At 33.5% G+C, this 22,270-nt stretch overlaps 1 protein-coding gene across 1 annotated transcript; it reads right to left on the bottom strand.

The window, feature by feature from the left end:
• Positions 1 to 224: 224 nt before the first annotated feature.
• On the bottom strand, positions 225 to 15,482 carry LOC124354046 (ribosome biogenesis regulatory protein homolog). Its single transcript, XM_046804208.1, has 6 exons — positions 15,188 to 15,482; positions 7,353 to 7,605; positions 4,252 to 4,488; positions 2,160 to 2,297; positions 1,885 to 2,000; positions 225 to 407 (listed from the first exon to the last, which is right to left on the bottom strand). The coding sequence occupies exons 1-6, from the start codon at positions 15,334 to 15,336 to the stop codon at positions 254 to 256; spliced, it is 1,047 nt and encodes a 348-aa protein (XP_046660164.1). The 5' UTR covers positions 15,337 to 15,482; the 3' UTR covers positions 225 to 253.
• Between the last annotated feature and the right edge of the window lie 6,788 nt (positions 15,483 to 22,270).

Here is a 22,270-nt window from a genome sequence, read left to right on the forward strand (position 1 = left end):
GGCTATTTGATCAAAAGAAATGTTACAATTGTGACACCTGGGTCTCAAGGGATATATAGACACTTATTTCCTGCTAAATATTTTTCTTGTTTATACATTTTTAGACTATAACTAATACTAAGAATGCCAGCATCTGACTAATTTTAGATTCAATAAATAAAAATATTACATTACATTAAAATAGTTCATGTATAGAATGAAATGGGAAATATATAAACACAATGTAATAAAAACCAAATTTATTTTTTTTTTATCATCTCCTTTTTCTCCCTCCTACTTTGTTTCTCTTTCCTTTCCCAGCTGCGGGTTTAGCTCCTGGTCGTTTTCCCGCACCTTTTCCTTTCTTATTTCCAAATGTAGACCTTTTCTTCCCCTTTCCTTGAGTTTTCTTTTTCTCTGAAGATGCTCTGAAAATAAACAATATTAATTAAAGGCAAACTGTTTCTATAATAATTATTTTATATATGAATGTTTTGTTATGAATCAAGTTATGTTTACAGGACATTATGTAACTATTCAAATTTTGTTGGTATGTGGTAAACAAATCTTTCTGAACACAGCCTAAACCAAAAATATAACAACTATAATTTATCTGAACATTGACTTTGGTTCTAATTTGTCTATCACGTCATTTTATTCTTGTCAGTTGGTTCCTTCCATAACTGTTTATTGTATGGAATACTCTACTGGTGTAATGTCTCAATCAAATGAAGTGTACAACAATAATGTAAGTTTATTTTGCAAAGGAAATTTTATCGACTGTTGTAAATCAGTATATTTATTTTTGTTTAGTTCATGTTAAAAAGGAACACTAGCCTTAATTGCTTTGACAGACTAATATATACAGCGTGCCTCGAACTAAGTAACACATCTTTCTCAAGAGGGATTTGAGAATGTAATTCTTCTTAAGAGAACCAATTTCATTTACTTCTTTAAAATATTATACTTCATTAACCCTTTGCCTAGTGGGTTTTTTTTTCTCTGTAAGAGTGCTCTAAAAATTGAGTTTTTATCCAGCTGTCAGAGTCACTTTCATCGTTCATTAAAATCTCAGCTAAAATTTTGTCGGGAAGTTTTCTATTGCCATTTTACAAATTCAATAACTGCACTAACTACATTCACACAATCATTAATTGCACTAACAGACACATTTATCTACTCATGGTAAACCAAAAAAATTACAAACTATCAGGTCAAACTGCAAAGTAAAAATGAGATTACAACATAATTATATCTAATAATATAGCAAAAGAATTGTACACAAACAGAGACAGAATCAGCTGCTTGGAATAACTGATTGAACACTGTCATATGGCGTTAAATTTGAACTAAAAAGAAATAAACAAAAGAGCAACTGCAATATAGTGGTAACGATGGAAACTACTTGAAAGTGTTTCTTATCCACTTTACTAGATTGTATACATATTTAAGCGAGAGATTATTTATCACGAAACATTATTATGAATCCTTTAGCGCCATAGCGCTTCACATGTGGCTATTGGGATTTCACCAGGTGGTACTTGTTGCAGAATTACTAGTCAAAATATTAATTCCTTACGATAACCAATTTTTGAACTAATACATTTTGTCTTGTATTAAACCAACCTAGATGCCAGTTACAGCTGTTTCCTGCAAAAATTTAAATGAAATCTTTTAGCAAGTTTTACAGAGATCCAGTTTGTGCTATTTTGGCAACTCAAACTACATGCCATAAATAGTGTCTTCGTTTGGTTACAGCAAATCAAATACCAATTTATGTCTTGGGAGTTCCTAAAACGAATATTTCTGCTGAAAACTAGTATATTCTTTTTTAGACTCTTAGGTTTTTTTTATAACAGATTTTGGGTAGAAATTGTTTCATACATGAATCTAGTGCACACTTACTCTTGTTGTTCCCGGAAGATTTGTTTATTCACCGCTTTCTCCACATCAAGTTTGGGCCTCTTGTTAAGAATTGAGTCTATTATATTCATGTTAGATTTTTTTTCCTCAGTTGGTCTCTGTAAACAATCACAAATAAAATTTAATTTATGGAGAATGTAAGTCCAAAAGACAGTTAAAATAATATACATGAAGGGATAATGAAACTTTTTCATACATTGTTAAAAGAAAGAAACATTTAAAGAACCAGAATTTAAACAATATTCAAAAAAGTTTACCATATGTGGAAGCTTCCTCTTCCTAACTCCAGGCAAGGCTCTGTCAGCAGAAACCAAAGACTTCTCCCGAGGTAACCGAGGCTGGAACTTTCCTATGGAGGCTGTAGAAACTCTTGCCACATTAGCAGCTGTCCTTAACTATGGGCATAAATGATCATTCAGTCACGAACACACATGAAAGAAGTTTAGAGGTGTTTCTTTTTAAACATTTTCTAGTCTATTAATATGTTTCTACAGTACTTCAATTAAAAAATTAAAAATGGAATTTTAATTATGGTGTTTTCAATTCCTGAATGGTACTTACTCGACTTTAATTCAAATTCAAAGTATTCTTCTCTTTTACTCTCTTACTTTATTCAAATAAAAAATAAAAAAACAGTATAGTGCTAAAACTTTAATTTTATATGTTTCTATATCTGATTTTGGACAAGCTGAGCAATTTAAAAAAGTTTTTGTTAAAATGTCTCTACTTTTATATGGCTGAGAAAGTTTAGAATCAAGAATCAAGATGTTTATTGTCATCCCACATATACAATGTATTGACAGTGTCAAAGGTGTACCTTTGTCTGTAGAAATACAATAAACCTACAGACTACAAAGCACATAATTCCTAGGCTTATGCTTACGTACTAGATTGCATACGGTAAAGTACAGGTCAGAAGTCTAAAAACATAAATTGTCCATACTACAATGTAACATTTTGTCAACAGAGTAAAAAGCCTTTTCTTTGAGCCATTTTAACATAACTGTCTTAAAATGTTTACAGGAAATGTCTCAATGGTAATTTATTTAACAGCTTTACGCCAGTAAAAAGATATGTACGCTGGGTTTTACTTAGCCTAACATGTTTTAAATCAATTAGATCTCTATTTCTCGTATTATAATCATGAGTTAGGCCTCTCACATTAAATACATCAAGATTCTCTTTTACATACATAAGGCTTTGTAGAACAAAGATACAAGGAAGTGTAAGAATACCACGTTCTACAAAGACAGGCTTACATGAATCAGTAGGCTTTTCATTAAAAATAACGCGTAAAGCTTTCTTTTGGCACAGAAAGACATCAGCAGCATAACTAGAATTCCCCCAGAGAAGGGTACCATACTGAAGGTGGGTATGAAAAAGAGCATTGTAGGCCTTAATAACTGAACTAGAGCTAGTATACAGTTTAAGTTTTTTTAAGAGAACAATAAGTCTGGACAATCGAGTACATAGAAGTTGACACTTTCATCACAATTTAATATTTTTACTAAATATTTTATTGTGATTTGGTACTCTTCGTAGGCCAGATTTTGAAGTGAGAGCACTACACAAGTATGTAAATACTGTGATTACTACTGTTTCTATATGACTACACTGGACTGTTACGAGATGAACAATCAATGTAGTACTAGCAGTTTAAGCAATTTCTATACTAGCAAGCAAAAGGAAGGAGTGTGGATATAATTTCTGTGCTCATTTTCAATTAAATTGTGACCATCTTATTGTAATAATATAAGTGTTTTCTGAAACTGCTTACAGACACAATACAAAATCTTGCAAAGTTTGAAATAAGCAGCATCATTCTCTACCTTGTCCATGAAGGTCATTTTGCATACTTGATACAAAGTGTCACTTTTAAGGTGCTCACAATTAAAAAAAAAAAACTTAACATTCATTTCAATGACTATTAAATTTAATGTAACATATTTTTGTAAACTTATTTATTCAACATCCCTAAGAAATTGATTCTGTAACCTCAGGGCTCTGACCAACTAGTCTTCAAATGTTTTAAATTCATCAGGATCATAGCAATAGTATAATTATTTTTAGAATCAGAATTAGATTTTTTTATGCTCCTAAGAAATGTTTGTCATGGAACCCTGGCATAAAAATCACTACAAGTATTTTTTAAGAAAGGTTTCTGACGGTATCCCTATTATGAGAACACAGGTTATATAGGCCTATTGCAGTGACATGGGGTATGGTGAGGACATAGGAGATTTCTCCTATTGCCATTCATTGACTACGAATATTTTTGTAGATATCTGTTCCCAGGTTAGGGTAAGGGATGATGTATCTATTGAAACCACACAAGGAACAATGACTCACTTGATCAGTCCCAGGTTTCTCCGCTGGCAGAACTCCCACTCTAGGTATCTTTATCTTCTTTGCAACTGCTATGTTCCTCAGGCGTTGGTACTCATTTTTAGCTACCTTTTCCTTCTTGAGCGTTGACTTATCAGCAAACCTGTCCACAAACGGATCAGCATTCTGGGGCACTTCCAGGACCCAGTCTTTGTCTCTCTGTGCAGATGCTTTCTTGTAACCATACAGCGGCACCCATTTCTAAAAATAAATACAAAAATAATATATCAGTAAATTAGGCATTTCTGAAAATGCTGATCTGGTACAAATCACATCAACTCTCTTTATTGCTACAAAACAATATCTTGCATTTGCAACGGTCAATGTACAATACTCTAGTAAGTTCCTAATATACATTATTTCATGTGTAAATTAAACATGTTCTGAAAACAAAACACAACACTGTATTTAAATTAATTATATTGGATCATTAATTAATTATGGACAAAATGGTAAAATGTTTTGTTAAAGGCAAATTATTTTATCAAACAGGTGAAAGAGTGCAAAGATAGTTCTACCGTCAAAAATGCTGACAGAGAGTTGAATAATTTTATACAATTGTATATTTTTGAAAAAATGAAGTGTTATGATGGGAAACTGGGAATGTTTGCATGTGTCTGAACTGAATACACTGTAGAAATCTCGATTAACTTACAAAAAATTTAAATCAAAGATCGAAGTTTTTAAACATTCCTAATAACTCCTGAGACTGCACTTTGTTGTCAGTTTCTCTCCCCACGGCTTTAATCTGGTTCTCCGGCAAGTCATACACATTAGACCATTGCTTCTTCCATGACTATGTTATGAACATGCTTCTACCAACTTATTCCCATGACTCAAAATTGTTTTGACATTAAATGATTTAAGAATGTCCACCACGCACTGTTCTTCCCCTTCAATTAGCTACCCTAACATATGTCGCCTATATACGCTTTGATGGTTTCTAAAACGCCTTGGTCTATTGGCTGAATCAGTGCAGTTACATTAGGCGGTAAATATTTAACTGTGATGATCCCTTTGACAAGTGATTCAGCAGCCAGGTCTGTAGGGGCATTATCAATAAGCAGGACAGCTTTGACAGGCTACTTTAAATATTTCGTAACACCGGAAACAAAACACTAAAAAAAAAACCAGTCTTCAAAAATCACGTTGTCCATCTACGCACTCTTTTTGGATCAGTACATTATTGGTAGAGTCACGATTTACATTTTTCAGTGCTCTGGGTTTTTTTATTTTCCTATTAAAAGTAGCAGAATTTTATGGTTGTCTGACGCATTGCGACAAGCCATTATGGTAGAATTTCCAACTTCATAATCAGCTGCAATTAATTTTAATGGCTCACCTTTTTCAATTTGTCATAAAGCTTTGAGCTTTGTAAAATTTTTCCATTGTTACAAAATATTTGCATTATGTTGCCATTGTTTAAAAACAGAAATTTACTACGCAACAACTGTACATACAGAACAGAGAAAAGAAAGGCTAGCGTTATAAACACACATAAACTAAACTGACACAACATTTCAGTGAAATGAATCGGGACACGTACACAGTAGTGAGTGGTGGCCTGAACTGAACAAGCACGCTATTCCCCCCTTTCCCACAAGATGTCATCTGTCCTTCTGACTAATTGAATTCTACGAACAGTCCAATAATAAACAGCCATCCCACGCTCGGCAGTCTGGGCGGACAACAAAAAACTAATTTAAAATTTTCCTGACCTAATTTGGGTTATCTGGAGATCTGACATAAAGGGGTCCGACTTAATGAGGTTGCACTGTATCGTTAAACAGGTGGTGTAAGTTTGAAGTTGAAACATGCATTTTTCTGGTGTTAAAAACCAAACCGTTTGCAACAAGCCACTGAAGTAAGGAATTTAACTCAATGAAAGTATCAACTTCTTACCAAGCTGATTTGATGAATAAGAAAGACGCATTGTACACGAGAAAGTATAAATCTGTTTTATTATAGCAGTTTTTCTTGTTATTGTTGAAAGTGATAATAAGGAGGGGTCTAAACAGATCTCTGAGGATTCTCCATTTTAACATCTAAATTGTCAGAACATTATTTTCATTAAATACAATAACTATTTCTACTTTATGAATTCACACTATTAGTTAAGACGAAACACAATTCCTTGGACACACCTCGCTAAATTAAATAACGTTCAAATATACTGAGATTCACAGCAGAATACTGGCTTTCTCTTAAGGTCTATTTCGATTTGCACGATACTTGGCAGCCTGTTTTTACTCCAAATGTCAAGGCATTTCAGCCAGCAGCTGTTGTTTGTAAACACAAATATGGCTTCGAAGAAAGTGTGAGTTATTCGATAAAAATATCAATGAATTATTGTGCCATGATTTTAGTGAGTTTATCTAATAGTGACAAAGAAAGTGAAGTGGATATTTTCAGTTGTGACAGATGTGATGATTCAATTTTAACAAGCTATTTCATGATGCAGACTTCAGCTATGATCTAGACTATCTCGATGAACCAATATATATATATAATAAAATTATGTAAATATATATACAGAAACGTCAATAACATTAACATAAATATAATCTAAATAAATCTTATAGGTAGAATAAATATTCCAGGAGCAAATAATAACTGTAATGCACAATAACAATCAAGTGCCAGGAAATTCCCAGGTCAGTGGGGGTACCTGTACTGCTACAACCCGGGACTTAACGGGTTAAATGACAGCCATTTTAAAATATCAGTTCACAGAAACTATAACATAGAAACAAAATGTGATGAAAAATGTTCAATATATTCTCAAACCAACAAAATCTTTGTTAAATTAATGACTAACTTAATAGAAAAGACAAAATGTATTTTTAATAGTGAAACCAATTGCATCTCTCGCTTATCCAAGTTTAATACAAAAAAATTCCCATTTTTCTAATAAAAGCTACTCAATAAAATCATAAATTTTTAGTGTCCACTTGATAAGAGAAGTAATTATTGTAAGAGTTGATAGGCCTATATTTTATATTGGTTTAATTTACAATGGGAAATGTTATTGCCATTATGTTTTTAATATTAAGTAGGCTACATACCTTCAAAACATCATCCCAAGTCAGTTTTGCCTTCTTAGTCTTCTTTATGCCCTTTTCCTTTGCGAATTTCTGCCACTTGGTGAGTGGTTTGGGCTTAGGAACTGGTTTTTCTCGAGGAAGAACGTACCTGGGCGTTGGTAATCGCACCACCACTGCATCTTCCACTGTCTCTGTCGGCAGCTCCCAGAGCTTATTGAAGAGCAGTTGTGTGTTGTCTCTAGCCAGCGACATAAGATACTTCTCCTTATCACTCCTATAATATTTTCAAAAATTTAAAATTTTTCAATGTGAACTCACCAGACAAATCTAGACTGTATACACAGAATGCCCCACGAAGAGGTTTAAAAATTTGATTTTATATTACTTGCCCATGTATGCACTGAACATTTTCAAACTCTACACAACTAATAAAGTAGGTTAAAAAAAAAAAATAAAGCTCCCTAACAATTGTAGAAACAAAATTATGACATATTGAAAAATTTACCATTTTGCATCCTATAAAAATTCATTTCTTGAATTAACTGATTTGATTACTGCGTTGCAGTTTTAAAAAACAGCTGTTTAATAACGCTCATTGTTGAAAACAGCTGTTTGATTGAAAAATATTGCTTGTGCTATAAAAACATAACCTAACCTCCTCCATTACAGTTTTACTGATACTGAAGTTCGAGAAATGGCTTTTAATGTTGAACAAAAAGTTAAGTGTTGTGGCGTGGGCAATTGCTTTTGGCAACATTACAAAAGCAATTAGACAATTTCAGGTTGCCTACCTAGGAGTTGAGCAATCCAACAATAAATAAGTGGAAAATCTTTTGTTAGAAATTGGAAGTATCGTAAAAAAGTACTCTAGAGGACCAAATGAGGAAAGAGCAGTACTAGTATGCGCATCAATGCTCCACTCTCCAGGTAAACCGAAATCACGAAGAAAGGTTGAACTTGAAACTGGTGTTCCAAAATCTTAAGTACAGAGAATAAGAAAAACAAAATAGACTTTACAAAAGTCACCAAGTCAATAATCTTCTTGAAGATAAACCGGACAGGAGAAAGGAATTTTATTCTCGTATCATTGAATTTCATGAGCTAGATCCTAATTAGCGTACTCAAATAGTTTTTTCATACGAGTCCACTTTCTACTGCAATGGTATTGTAAATAGGCATAATTGCAATTATTACAACACTGATAATCCACACATTCTTGAACAGACTCTACTCAAATCAACAGGAATTACTGTTTGGGCAGCTGTCAGTTGTAATGGGGCTATCAGCTATCTTGCGATATTTGAGACAGTACAATGACTGGAAATAGGTATGAACAGGTTTTTAAGTCTTGCCTCATTTTACGGTTCCAGAAATGGATTAAGCAATCTTCCAACAAGATGGTGCTCCTCCTGATTCCGCAAATCCTGTCAAGCTATTACTAAATGACAACCTTCTTGGCCGTTGGATTGGTCATGATTGGAAGTGATTTTTTAGATTGGCCACTCCGATCCCCAGATTTAACTGTGTATGATTTCTTTCTATGGGGTTACCTAAAGGAACAAGTTTAGACTTGAAGGTTCAATAATGATGAAGAATTTAAACAATCAATTTAAGAGGAACTACTTCTCTGGATACCACAGAATTTCTTTGTAAGAGCTTACGATTCATTTGTAAGCGCTGTTATCAGTGAGTCACTATGGATGGATTATAGTTCAAATGATTGTGGACTTTAATTTTAGGTTTTTTAATAGACTATATTTTAATGTTCTGATTGAAATGCTTTATTTGTCTAGAATATGACAATAAATAATTGTACGTAACCAAAAATACTGATTTTTTTACTGTTTATGAAGAATGATTTTTCAAAATGCCACACTTTATCCACAATTAATTGCTAGAGAGCTGAAATTTGTACAGAATATTTTTAAAACCTATTTAATGAATTGTATACTTTGAAAATGTTTGTTGCATAAATGGGCAAGTAATATAAAATCAAACGTTAAAACCTCTTCATGGGACACCCGGTGTATATAATCATGTTTTAATTATATTGATGTAAAGATTAAGTCTGTTATGTTGGCATAGTCAATTAATCTCCAGTTAAAATTTGAAGTGTATATGATAAAGTTCAACACCAGACATTACACACATACATCTCATTATTACACAACAGCTGCTAGTTAATCTTTTGAGAATTATTTGCAGTGTTGTATTTTTTTATTATGTTCAACACTAATATTAACTGCGGTATGAGATCTCAGAGCCTCATTACAAGGGATGTAGGAATAAAATATTTGGTTTTTTCTATATATGCATTTACAATATTTCAGCTACTAATTATCTGAATAAAAAATAATCTATACTGCCAGAAAGTTTATTTTTTCCAAGGTAACTTGTTTGATCGCTATGAGATCTACAGATTTCATTTCACAGACAACTAATCTCACTTTGTTTGTATGTCGCAACTACTCTTGATTATAATAGAACCATCACTGATACCGGTAAAAAAAAAAAAACCAAACTGTCTTCAAACCAAAGTTTGTATTGGAATATAACAGTGCTAAAAAGGTAGATATTGAGTTATCAGATGCAGCATACTATACAGAGTTTGAAATTATATAAAAATTAATTTTAGAACGGCTTACTACCACTAAAAAGGTTTAAATTAATACTGTTTACCTAGAAGAACTGCATTTATATACACATAATTATATTCCAGTTTATTTTTGAAATAATATGTCTTACCAACATTTACAAATAAATCCTAGAATGTTATCGAATTTGTAGATTAAGTACATATCAACATTGCTATGTGACAATATATGAAGGAATAAAACCATAATCATATTATTCAAGTGCAAATCATCTCCAAATATATTTTTGTGGTCATTTTAAATTTTTGTAATCAATTTTTTTTTAAATTTTATTCACAATTTAATTTAATTCCCTAACAAAGTAAAATTTATAACAACAGTAATCAAATCCTTAATCCTGACTGGCAACTTTGAAGCAGACAGCCTAACAGTTTGGAAGAGACTCTGGAGTGTTCTGTTAGTGCTTCATGACGTTCTACAATGTGCAGAATTTACTTAACGCAGCGAGATCTATATATTCATAACGTACCAAAAGAACAATTACAACAATTACTTGAACAAATAATTTGCCACAGCAGTGAATGTCTTAAGTACTAACTGATCCAGTTTTTTTTCCTTTTAATAAGCAATTTAGTCTGTGTCCATGTCCAATAAATCAAATACATTTACTGTGGCTGGTCCAACTGCTCTAGAAATAAAAATAGAAAACATTTTGTGCCAATCACATAGATTTAATTATATTACGGTTGTTTTTATTTATAAACTGAATGATGGGCAGATTGTGATTTTATAGTGTAATATGGTCGGAAGTGATATGCAAGAAGTGCAATGTGTCTTTTTCATTAAACTGTGAATCACTTCATTATAGATACAATTTATATGTTCTGTCAGGAAACAAGAAAAGCGTTACTTTATGGTTTACAATTTAATGGAAAAAATAAAGCTGTTGAATTTGTTCAACAATTTTTTAAAGCAGCAAACCAAGCTACACTCCTTACATTTATAGCTCTGTGAGTCATATTATAGTAATATAAGTTTATGTGTGTAAAAATTAAGTCAGCATTAGTAATTTTTATATATAACTTATTGCTTTTAATGTTGATTTATAAATATAAAACTAATACAAACACACATAACCTAATTACCTGACTGACAATCCTACCAACCTATCCAAGAGTAATCTAGCCTACCCGGGATTCATTGATTATAATTTAACCCTCCAACTGATGACTGACGGCACAGACGTTCATTAATACCACTTGTAAACTGATAAAGACGGCACAGCCGTCGTTCAACTTTCCGCTATTATTACACGAAACCCGTTTAAGTTACCCGTTATCAGCTGATATCACTCCAAAGGCTCCACGGCATTCAGCTGAAAGTAATATATTGACAAATAAAGTGCATGATGATATATCTTTGTCGGATTTGTTGTCAGGTAGTCTAGATGGTTATGAACCAGTGGAATGTGAGTTTGGTTATGAACAAAATTTATAGTGACACCAATCATCATTATCTGTTATTCCTCTTGCCCAAAAAATTCACCAAATACCAATGGATGAGTACTGCACAAAAAAGAAGTAGTACATACTTTAAGTTTGGAAAAATAACTTTTTTATGATTTAAATAAGTGTATGTATTTTATAATCTTTGTTTACTACAAAAATGTGTATACAGTATTTTGTACATTTACAATACAAGTCATGTGAAAGCTACAAGAAGTTAAACTTTAAAAAATGAACAATACACATGTTTCAATTTATGTGTAAATAAAAAAAAAACTGTTAACTGCATACGATGAAAAATGTTAAAGGCCCGAACAATGAAATAAACAGCTATCGACCGATCTCGCTCATCTCAACTTTCTTTAAAGTCATGGAGAAAATTGTTCTAAAACAGCTCACAAGCTATCTTGACCAAAACAATGTGCTAACCAACCAGCAGCATGGATTCCTGAAAGGCAAATCGACGGCAACCGCGCTGATACAACTAGTCGAATACATCATCTACAAACTAGAGGAAGGCTGCATCGTTAACAGCCTTTTTCTGGATTTTAGCAAGGCCTTTGATCGTCTCAGCCACAACTGCCTACTACAAAAGCTACAAACAATATGCATAGTAGGGAAATCAGCAGAATGGTTTCAGAGCTCATTTCTCTGTAACAGTTGTGACGCCATGCTGATCTCCAAGATTATGCAAATAAAGATATTGTCTATTTTATCATTAGAAATTTTTTTTAACAAAAAGATTAATATATAACACTTATTAGTTAGCATTTAGCATATCTTTTAAAAAATATCTAAATAATTTGCAGCACAAAGACAAAACCCATCATCATTCTGGGAGTTTCTTATTATCAGTTGGAGGGTTAAAAAAATCTAATGTAAACTCACCTAACCTAACTATCTGATTGTTGGAGGTCCTTGGTAATAAAAACTGTTCCAAAAATAACCTCTGGATAATACTAAGGTACCACATACTTTCTAATTATGGTTATTTACACTTAATTATTACCAGCAGCAGCCTTTTTAATGTACTGAATAACAATTTCTTTCTAAATTAATTTAAACTATCATTTGTATGGTATTTAAGTTTTAATGGCCTCAAGTAAAATAGCGAAGTGTTATTTGTGTCACAAGCTGTCAGACATGTTTAACCTTCAAAATAGTAAAAAGTAACTAAATCTTATACTGTTTAGTTTGTTAGCCAATAGTCTTTTAATCATTTAACTATTATTTTTTTAAGATATAAAATCATATTAACTTTTGCTATTATCAAACAATTCGATATAGGCTATTATCCAACTTCGATGTATGTAAAAATTGTACACATTAAGACTTAAAATAAATTACCGTAACAAGAAGAATTTCGTACATTACAATTTTAAAAACATAAATTTTACAATAACATTACAAAACAACTTATGGCCTAGACTTAGATATCAAAGAAACCTAACGATATTTATAACTTGCCCAGCTTGATATTAATAAGTTACTGCTTTTGTGAAATGGAGGAAAGAATTCTCGGTAATTATTGTCACATTAACGGCCGGAGCGGCAAAACACGAGTTTCGCATTATTAACTTATTGGAGTAAAACAATATAAGGTTTGACGGGGTGGAAATGAGATATAATAAAGTTCTAAAACATAAAAAATGAAACAACTGTTCACGCATGGAGCAATATTTCCATGTTGTACATGTCTTATCATCTTCCAAAGCAATGTCGCGTAGTTTTCTAAAATTGACTGTCATTTTGGTACTTTGGGATTATACCGACCACACCCAGACATGAATCGTTATTTGACATTTTGCTTCTACTGATTACTAGATTAGCGTAGAACAATATTTCGTCAATATAAAACAGGAATTGTCTTATCGCAAACCCATCCTCAGACAGAGGTCAAAGTCGAGCGGTCTAGTAGATAACGTGATTGCAGAGTCTCACCGCCCGCCGCCCGTTCAGCTGGTGCGTTGCTTTGTTGTACTTCCGTGTGTTACCCCTACATTTCTCCAAACGCAAAAATTCAACAAAAACAAACATTACCAAACAAAAACTAAACTCTTTATTGAAAAAAACACTCAAAACTTGTTTTTATTTTTGATCACACTCCGCCACCCAAAATGCGAGTGCCTCCGGCCAAAGGTGCTGCCGAAGCCCACGCTGATGTCAATGAAAGAAAAACATCCCTCGAGATAGTACCTATCAGTAAAATATCAAATTCTAGAGGGGCTGATCAGAAATATAAATTGAATTGTAATTGTAATGGAAAGGCAATTATGTACCGTGCAAAAAACTTAAATAATCATGTGATGCCGCGCTGCCTGCTGTAATCGGGATTCTCGAGAAAGATGAGATAACAGCGACAACAATACCAATCACAATACCTGGATATGCTTGTAAGTTTGTAATTAAAGAGTTTTTTCTTCGTTCTATCATGTTTGTTTCTATAAATTTATATTTTTGTGTTCTTCATACTGGTGTGGTCGGTATAATCCCAAAGTACCGTCATTTTTAATAATCAAATGTTATATAAAATTGAAATACTACATTAAGAGTATTATTTCAAAGTGTTAACAGCTATTCATATAGATTATTTAATTAATCGTTAAAAATAATTAATCAGTATCGATTGATTATATCGATGGTTATGATTTAGTAATATCGTTTGCCAATTTCGATATAAAAAACCAGGTCCGCTTATCGTACCCTACCCCTAATTCAATTCAAATTTTACAATTTTGTAGTTGGTATTTATTTACAATACCGTGACCATGGAAAGGTATGTTCATTTTTTTTCCTGAAAACTACAATTTTTCCTGAAAAAATAGTGAAAAAAAATTCGTCGGCAACGAAAATCAAAGGAGTTACGATTTTTTGAAATTTTCTGAAAACTCTGTTTTTGACAGTACCTCTGGCAACACTAGGCCTATCCATATTTGACAGTGTGGTATTACTCCGCGGCTCTCTCAAATAAAGAAGGGACGCCATTTTGAACTATTTTGTTCTTCCATTTCTATTCTTAACCTCCTTATTTGACAGTTTGGTATTACTCCGCGGCTCTCTCAAATAAAGAAGGGACGCCATTTTGAACTATTTTGTTCCTCCGTGTCTATTCTTAACCTCCTAGTTCAGTAGTGGTAATGGCACACCTTTGTGTTGGATGTTCGTTATCTTACGTGGAAGCAATTCCCCACCTGAACATTAAGGTAAGTGATAAGTTACTGAAATTATAGTGACTAGTACGTTAATCCTGTCAACGATGCCTGCCCACTGCGCAGTGCTGCGCACTGCTTGCTCTTTTAGAAAAAAAATTAACTCGAGCTTGCCAAAGTCGAATCCCAGATCACGTGATGCCCCTGCTCCTTAACACAATAATGCCCGAAAGGCATTAGTATAATACAATAATATTCTTTCCCCCCAGTTTATATGCACCTGTGATAATAATACCAGGCTATAAATGCCCAACCCATGAAAAAAAGTCCATTTTCCATGGTCACAGTATTGTAAATAAATACCAACTACAAAATTGTAAAATTTGAATTGAATTAGGGGTTCCATGGCCACGATATTTTAAATTGATACCTTGTAGTTTAGTAAATCAATGATTTGATTGTGATGCTGGCTGGTTATACTGCAGTCTAGATTGTCCCTAAACTCAACAAATGCCAAAAACCAGGATTTCATAGAAAACTAAACTTCAATAATTTACAATAATTTATTTTGAAAAAAAAATAAGAAGTTAATGAGGCTTAAAACTTACCTGATTCCCTTCGTATTTAATTCATTTGTATCAGAAGCTAATAGAGTACCTAAATCATACTCCAATTCGATGAGTTTTTCAACTTGTATTGATCTGTATCTATCACTGTTTTTAGCAGCTTTCTCAATGGCTTCTGCAACAACATCCATAGTTTCAGATTTGAAATAAATAATCCTAAGATATAAAACTGTTCCTTTCCAACTGCACTACTAAATCGCATAAGATGAAACAAATGTAAGGTTATGTTCCCCTCATGGTTTCACAACTTTTGTCATGACTTCTGAACACGAAAACAGAACATAGGCAATTAAGACATGACCAAACACGAATGCCAATGCCAAGTGTTTTTTTTGTTTTTTTTTCTCCTCTGATAACTGATAACCTTTTCCGCACTTGTTATAATTTTGCGCATTGTTATTTCGATTATTGTGGTTGCCTTGATGTTAATCACAGCTGTGAACAAGGGGTTTTAGTATATTAGTAAGTCACATTTATTAGTTATACTTTGAAATGTTAGTAATGTTCATTAATATCTAAGTCATATTGTGTGTTGTTGGTTTATCTTGTTAACCCGTTTCTGCCCAAATTATTTTTTTGTCAGATTTTTTGGTGGCCTTTGGTTATTTGCTTTATTATCAGTTATTTACTATAGTTTTAGTATGAAATATGTAAAATTTAATAATAACAATAAATTATAGCATGTCGACATATGTCGACAGTGGGCATGAACGGGTGCAGTTAGAGAATAGAGGCTAATGTAGACATTTGTCGACAGTGGGAATGAAAGGGGTGGTTTTAAAATAAGTTAAAAAAATGAAATAATGATGCTTTTATTGTTCCATTACAGTATTTATGAATAGATTACATATCAGAAAGGATTGTATAAGAGATTACTTCCTCAGGAAGTATGGAAAGCCTCCGCACAAAGCACATGGCATCCAACTTGACAAGTCTTGCACCGTTTCCTTGTTGCTTTGGAACACAGTGCGCAGCGAATTTGCTTTTGAACTGTTTCTAAATGATGATCTTTTCCACTGAATCGGATTTCAGGCAACACCCTACTGGATACTGTCTGGCTTGGCCGTCCTGCAGAGGATCGATGGCTTGTGCATGTTCTCATGTACGTACGGACAATGTAGCGGGTGAATCCAAGAAGATCTAATTGTTCTTCAGCTCCTTTTGGCGTCATTCTGTATAAAATCCAAGCATTATTCATACTCACATTCAGCATGTATGCAACCATTGGCCAATACCACTTTTTGTTGCGAATATGAATACGGTAGGTAGATACATTTTCATCTAGCCTATCCACCCCACCCATATTCATATTGTACCAATTGACACAGTTTGGCTGTGGCACAACGATGTGTTTTTTATTGCTAGAGGACCAACGCTTTGCTTTCCCCTCAGGATGAACGCCTGTTGCTGTCGACGCTATAGTAAAAACACTGTTGTCCATGTATCTTACAAGTGTTATGTTGGTGTCTGTGTCAGTTATTTGATGGAAAGTACCTCTTGGTTCTTTCTTGAGATCTTGAGGTTTACGAAGAGGGGCATCCTCAACTCTGTCTACCCTTATGGTCCCTGTACCATGATATCCCCTGTTTTTTAACGCTTCAAGCAGTTTTAAAGATGTAAAGAAGTTGTCGAAAAACAAACTATATTTTCTGTCCTGTGGGAGTTCAGATATAAGATCAATGACAACTGAGCCTCCCACACCGAGCTCAGGAATAGTTGCTCCAGTCGCTTTGCCCTGATACGGTTCCGCTTGAATAGCGTAGCCTAACCTTGTAGCTAATATCCAAACTTTATATCCGAATCGGATAGGCTTCCCATGGATATGTTGTTTCAACCCGTGCCTTCCAAAATAAGGTACCATGGATTCATCAATGGATAAGTAAATGTCACCTGGGAAGTAACGAAGCCATCGCTCGTTCAGCATGCACATAACAGAGCGAACTTTGGCAAACTTGTCATCTTTGTCTAATTTATCATTTTCACAGAAGTGAATGTTTTTCAAGATATCCTGAAAACGATTACGTGAAATTGCACGTGAAACTGCTTCATGATGTGTGTCCTCTGCCGTTTCCCAGTACATTCTGTAACGAGCCATAGTGTTGTATCCTGATAGAAAAAGAATGGCGAAAAACAGACGTATTTCATTTTTTGATGTAGAAAAGTTTATGTTTCCTTTTTCTAGGGAATATTGATTAGTGCAATAAACAATGTACTCTACGACCTCGTCATCAAAGAACATTTCAAACAGTTCTACAGGAGAATAATCATTTGACAAGAAATTCGCACGAGTAAACTCTATAGAGCTTACATCTGCAATGTCTTTTTCTTCCCATGTACGTTTTGACTTATTTCCTTTCACCTTATTTTTTGTTCTAACATCTTTTATTTGTTTTCTTTTTTTAGTTCTGCTCTCTAACGTATTTTTACTAACTTTTCCTTGGGTTTCTTCTTCAAAAACAACATCTACGCTTACTACACTGTCATCTTCGTCCACAGGTTCCTCAAATTTCTTATCTTCTACTTGTTCCACTTCTTCTTGGTCACTTTTTTCTTCAGGTATTCCACCAATTCTTATTGTAACTAACCCACCTTCAGTTAATTTTCTTCCTATCAGCTCACCACCAGCTCTGAGTTGGTTGCCAGATAAATGATTTATGTTGCCACTATCATCGTCATCGGAATCACAGTCACTGAGGGCTGGATTATCTGGTGGCTCAATAAAAAATGTTGGATCTATAATATTTTCACTCTCTTCCAATATATTAGCGATGTCAGCTACCGTCAACCTAAAAAAAACAATTTGTTGTAATGGACATCGACCCCTACCGCTGGTGCCCACTGTCGACATTTGTCGACATCAATATTTATGATTGTAAAATCGATACCCTAAAACAATATTTTACTCGTTCAACACAGTAATACGTCAAACACATATCTTATATCACTATAAATAGCGTACGGTAAATAATATTATTATTTACAAGGTTGTAATACACTTACCTGTCTATCAGTGACATAGTGAGGCTGAGAGTCAATCAGTAGAGTTGTTGACACAAAAGCACCAAACTAGCCACTGCCGCGGCGCATCAACTGCTAGTTCAGAGATACCAACATAACAGCGGGATATTATCGTAAGAGTCCTAGACAATCAAAATTTCCCACAAAAAATATTAAGTTGCGTGTCGACAAATGTCGACAGTGGGAAGAAACGGGTTAAATAGGGTGAATATAAAGTCAGGACCCCCCCCCTCTATTTTTTTCTACAGGTAATATAAGGAGATATCCTTTGGGTAGTGGTGCAATATGGAAAGGAAGTATCATTTTATGATACTTAAATCTTTTTTTGTCCCCCAAAAATGCGAAATTTTGGGGGCAACCCGAAAATTTCAAATGTAAACCCCTATCAAGTGACCCCTCATTTTAAAGAGCATGAAAAAACTTAAATAGTGGTGAAAACCAGAGATCGCTATCTCTTTCCTAATCCGAAATAATTGCCAGTATTACCAAAACAATTTTAATAACTCGCCATGTCACGAAGTCAAATCAAATGTTCAAACTGAAGCCCTCCTACTATTTGTCAGTGAGACAAGCGTAGGGTGAACGCCTCTCTGGCGTTTTGGAAAGTCTGAGGTGGTATTTGGTTCTAAGAATTAATAATCCTGTTTCTTAAATCTTTGCAGGTAAGGCTAAAATGATAGAAAAGATTTACTTCTTACATTAGTTTCTTCAGTTTAGGAAAGTTTTTTTAACCAATATGGTTCAGGCTTTCACCGACGATATATAGCTTTCAACGATATTACACAAAATAAAACAAGTTATGTTACGTTCATGTTAGATTTAGCTGGGTTAGAAAAATCTACTTTTCTGTATTACCCACAAGGACTTGCAATTTGAACCATAAAAGTTATTTAAGTCTATATAATTTCTGGCTAGGCCTATATAGACTGTGTATCCTAAATTGACAGCTGGCATTAGCTGACGTAATAGAATTTAATTTCTTTAAACGGATATCAGAGAAAAAGGAAACAGATGTATTCAACAAGTTCTTGGTCTGCCGTCAAAAAATGAACTTTATATATACATTCAATCGTTATTTGAAGCAAACAATGAAAAACAGCACTATCCTCGGAAAGATAAATCAAGAAAATTAAATAAATGTTTATCTACATTGTTGTTATCGGAGGTAAAAAAAAGGGTTGAGGTTTGCTATAAAGCCTATTTTTCTGTTCACTTAAACGGACTCACGAGTAAAAAGGCTTAGATAACTACTTGTGGAGGGCAAAACCCCAGAAGATAAACGAGGCACACAGTACAATTACTCTTCTACCTGAAACAAGAGAACCCTTAAAACATCACATCGAAAGTTTTCCTAAAAAAGTGTCTCACTACTCGTTTGAAAACCCTGAACTGTACTTAGATCCTACTATCACTTCAATCTACAGCCTATTTAAAGACAAATATCCTGACTTGCAGTGCAGCTACAATTTCTTTAATTAGTTGCTTAATAAAAATTATAGCCTAACATTTGGCAGACCACAAATCGATACTTGTTCAACATGTTAAGAGCTTAAATTGAAATTGATAAGTCCACATCTAATTTAAAATGTAAAAAGAGCAGCTGTGCAAAGCTTATAGATCATAAAAAAAGAAACAAAAATGTTTTATGTTTTGAATCATGAGGGTGAAGGGGAAGATGAGCCTCCTCGGCTATCTCTGTTTAATTTTATGCAATATGTGCCAATGTTACTAATTCTACTACAAAACACCTTTTACATGAGGAAATTACCCTTCATGAGTTTTATATGTACAATACCAAACCAAATACAAAACACAGCGATGACTTTTCTCTACCATGATGACACTACCAGTAAGGCCTTATCGAAGTCTGCAGTTTTTTTTAAAATAATTATATAAGACATATCTTATTGATGTAAGCAGAGCTTCCTTTTTTCAAATAACTGCTCTGGACAAAACAAAATTCATGTACTTTCCCAAACTACAAACTTGTACAGGTTCAACATTATTTCCCTACTCATGATATACGGCGAATAGAAGAAATCAGACATGTTGTACTATATACCATCAGTAAGAAATCTAATTTTCCTAATTAGTAAACTAGGACACTTACTGTCAAGAAGGTATAGGTTCTTATATTCACTTTATTATTATTATAGGATGTTCCGAAGATATGGCTTGGAACCTTAAAATATAAACATGTTCATTGATTCTTCTTTTTTCTGTATTAAATTTATCCTCGGTCGAATAGTATAGTCAGAAATATAGTTACAGTAATTTGAACTAAAACTCCTACATTGTAAAACTTGAAATATAATATAACCAAAGCTATTTCTTATAACCTTTAACTATCTTAATCTTGAACATTACTGGGAAATATGTAGGTCTACCTGATATATGTGATATATGCCTACTACAGTTTCATAGAGTTTCATGGTAAATAGAGCCCCTCATATTACATCATAGGTGCTTTCGACCTGTCCGCATATCTTTTCGCTAGAAAAATGTGGACAATAGAGCTATAGACTTAATATTTTGCTATCACTCAGGGGTATGTCAAAAGTCCTCTTCAGACAGTTAGTTTGTCTGTCCTCTGTGAGATACATTGGGAGAAGAAATAAATTATATACTTGAAATTTGGCAAGAACTATCAATACTATAAAAAAGCAAGACTGAGTTGGATGATGATGCATATCCGTCTATGGAATTACTCAGAGAGATATCTCGAGATCAAAATGGACATGTTACGTGGACTTGATTCCTACATAGGTAAGACCGAATTAAAATGTGATCCATGTCGCTCCCACGTATATCTCTTATCTGACCAGGGTCTCGAGTACACTGTTAGGTACATCAGATTACAAACATACTACATTACATATAGGTTTAATCTGAAGGAAACATAAAATGACGTATGGATCCCCATCCAGGGTTTAAAACTGATTATTCTTACCGAGTTGTATTCCACTGATTTGCTAGTCTAATTGTTCCCATAACTTCTATTTCACCTGCAATTTTAGCTATTTATTTTTAACTGTTTTAGTATATTTTAGATATATACAGTATACATACATACTATACAGGGTGTCCCATGAAGAAACGGAGAAACTGTCAGGACTTGTTCTTACGGTGAAAATAACGAAAAAAGTTCATATACACATAAGTCCAGAAACGCTTAGTTAGCGAGCTATACAGGGTGAAAGATTTCGCCCAGATTTCAGTGCCACCATTAAAAGGGAGCCCTATTAAATTATTTTGGGCGTTACCCAGGACGTAAAATTTAATTTATATTATGCAAATTGAACTGAAAATTTGAATAAAATTGGTACCAGACCTCTAGCTGCAGTAATTTTTAAGATATCTGAAGAAATACGCAAAATTCGGTGTCCAAAAAAAAGTTTCATTTAGGTTTCAAGTAGATTAACTTTGTTAAATGTGTAACAAACACGTAAAATTCTTTAACAAAACTTGTAAAGAATTAATTTCTTAAGATAATGATGTAAAATAAGCCAATAATTATACGTAAACTTCAAGAAAATCAATTTTTAATTAAATAAATAACGTATGAAGAATAGACAAAATCGGTTACACTTTTTTTCTTGCTGAATGTACATCCTAATATTTGGATAAAACATGTTAATATTATTGAAAATATTTTTGAAAATAATTATGTATAGATTTTATTTATAGAAACATTCTTCTATTTTTTCTAATGAATTACATACTAGTAAAAAAACTTTAGTGTCATAAAATCTGAAACTTAACAATAATTGCGAATTAACACTTTGACTACCAGGCATTTAAAGTGTACTTTTACCTCCAGCCCAAGTGGCTTTCATCATTTTAGGCGTTCGCTACCATATGTATATATTTGATACACACAATGACTTTCACTCAGGCCATGTGTATTTTATTTATACACACGAAATGGTCATGTTTCTGCTGCTGTGTATAGCTTATCTGCACACCTATCATTAAAACTTTGTCTGGGCCCTTTTTGTTGGTCTGGGCCCAGACTGCCACTGGTTGCAGTGGTCCGGGGATTGGCCA

This window comes from Homalodisca vitripennis, chromosome 2 (assembly GCF_021130785.1).
Source record: "Homalodisca vitripennis isolate AUS2020 chromosome 2, UT_GWSS_2.1, whole genome shotgun sequence".
Taxonomy (NCBI): Eukaryota; Metazoa; Arthropoda; class Insecta; order Hemiptera; family Cicadellidae; genus Homalodisca; species Homalodisca vitripennis.

Bases quoted from the DNA above. Each gene is read 5' to 3' on its own strand.
- LOC124354046 (XM_046804208.1), bottom strand. From the start codon at position 15,336: ATGGATGTTGTTGCAGAAGCCATTGAGAAAGCTGCTAAAAACAGTGAT. The intron at 2,298-4,251 runs GTGAGTCATTGT...TTATGCCCATAG, and splicing joins AGAAACCTGGGACTGATCAA to TTAAGGACAGCTGCTAATGT. The intron at 408-1,884 runs GTAAGTGTGCAC...GTTTATTTTCAG, and splicing joins ATCTTCCGGGAACAACAAGA to AGCATCTTCAGAGAAAAAGA.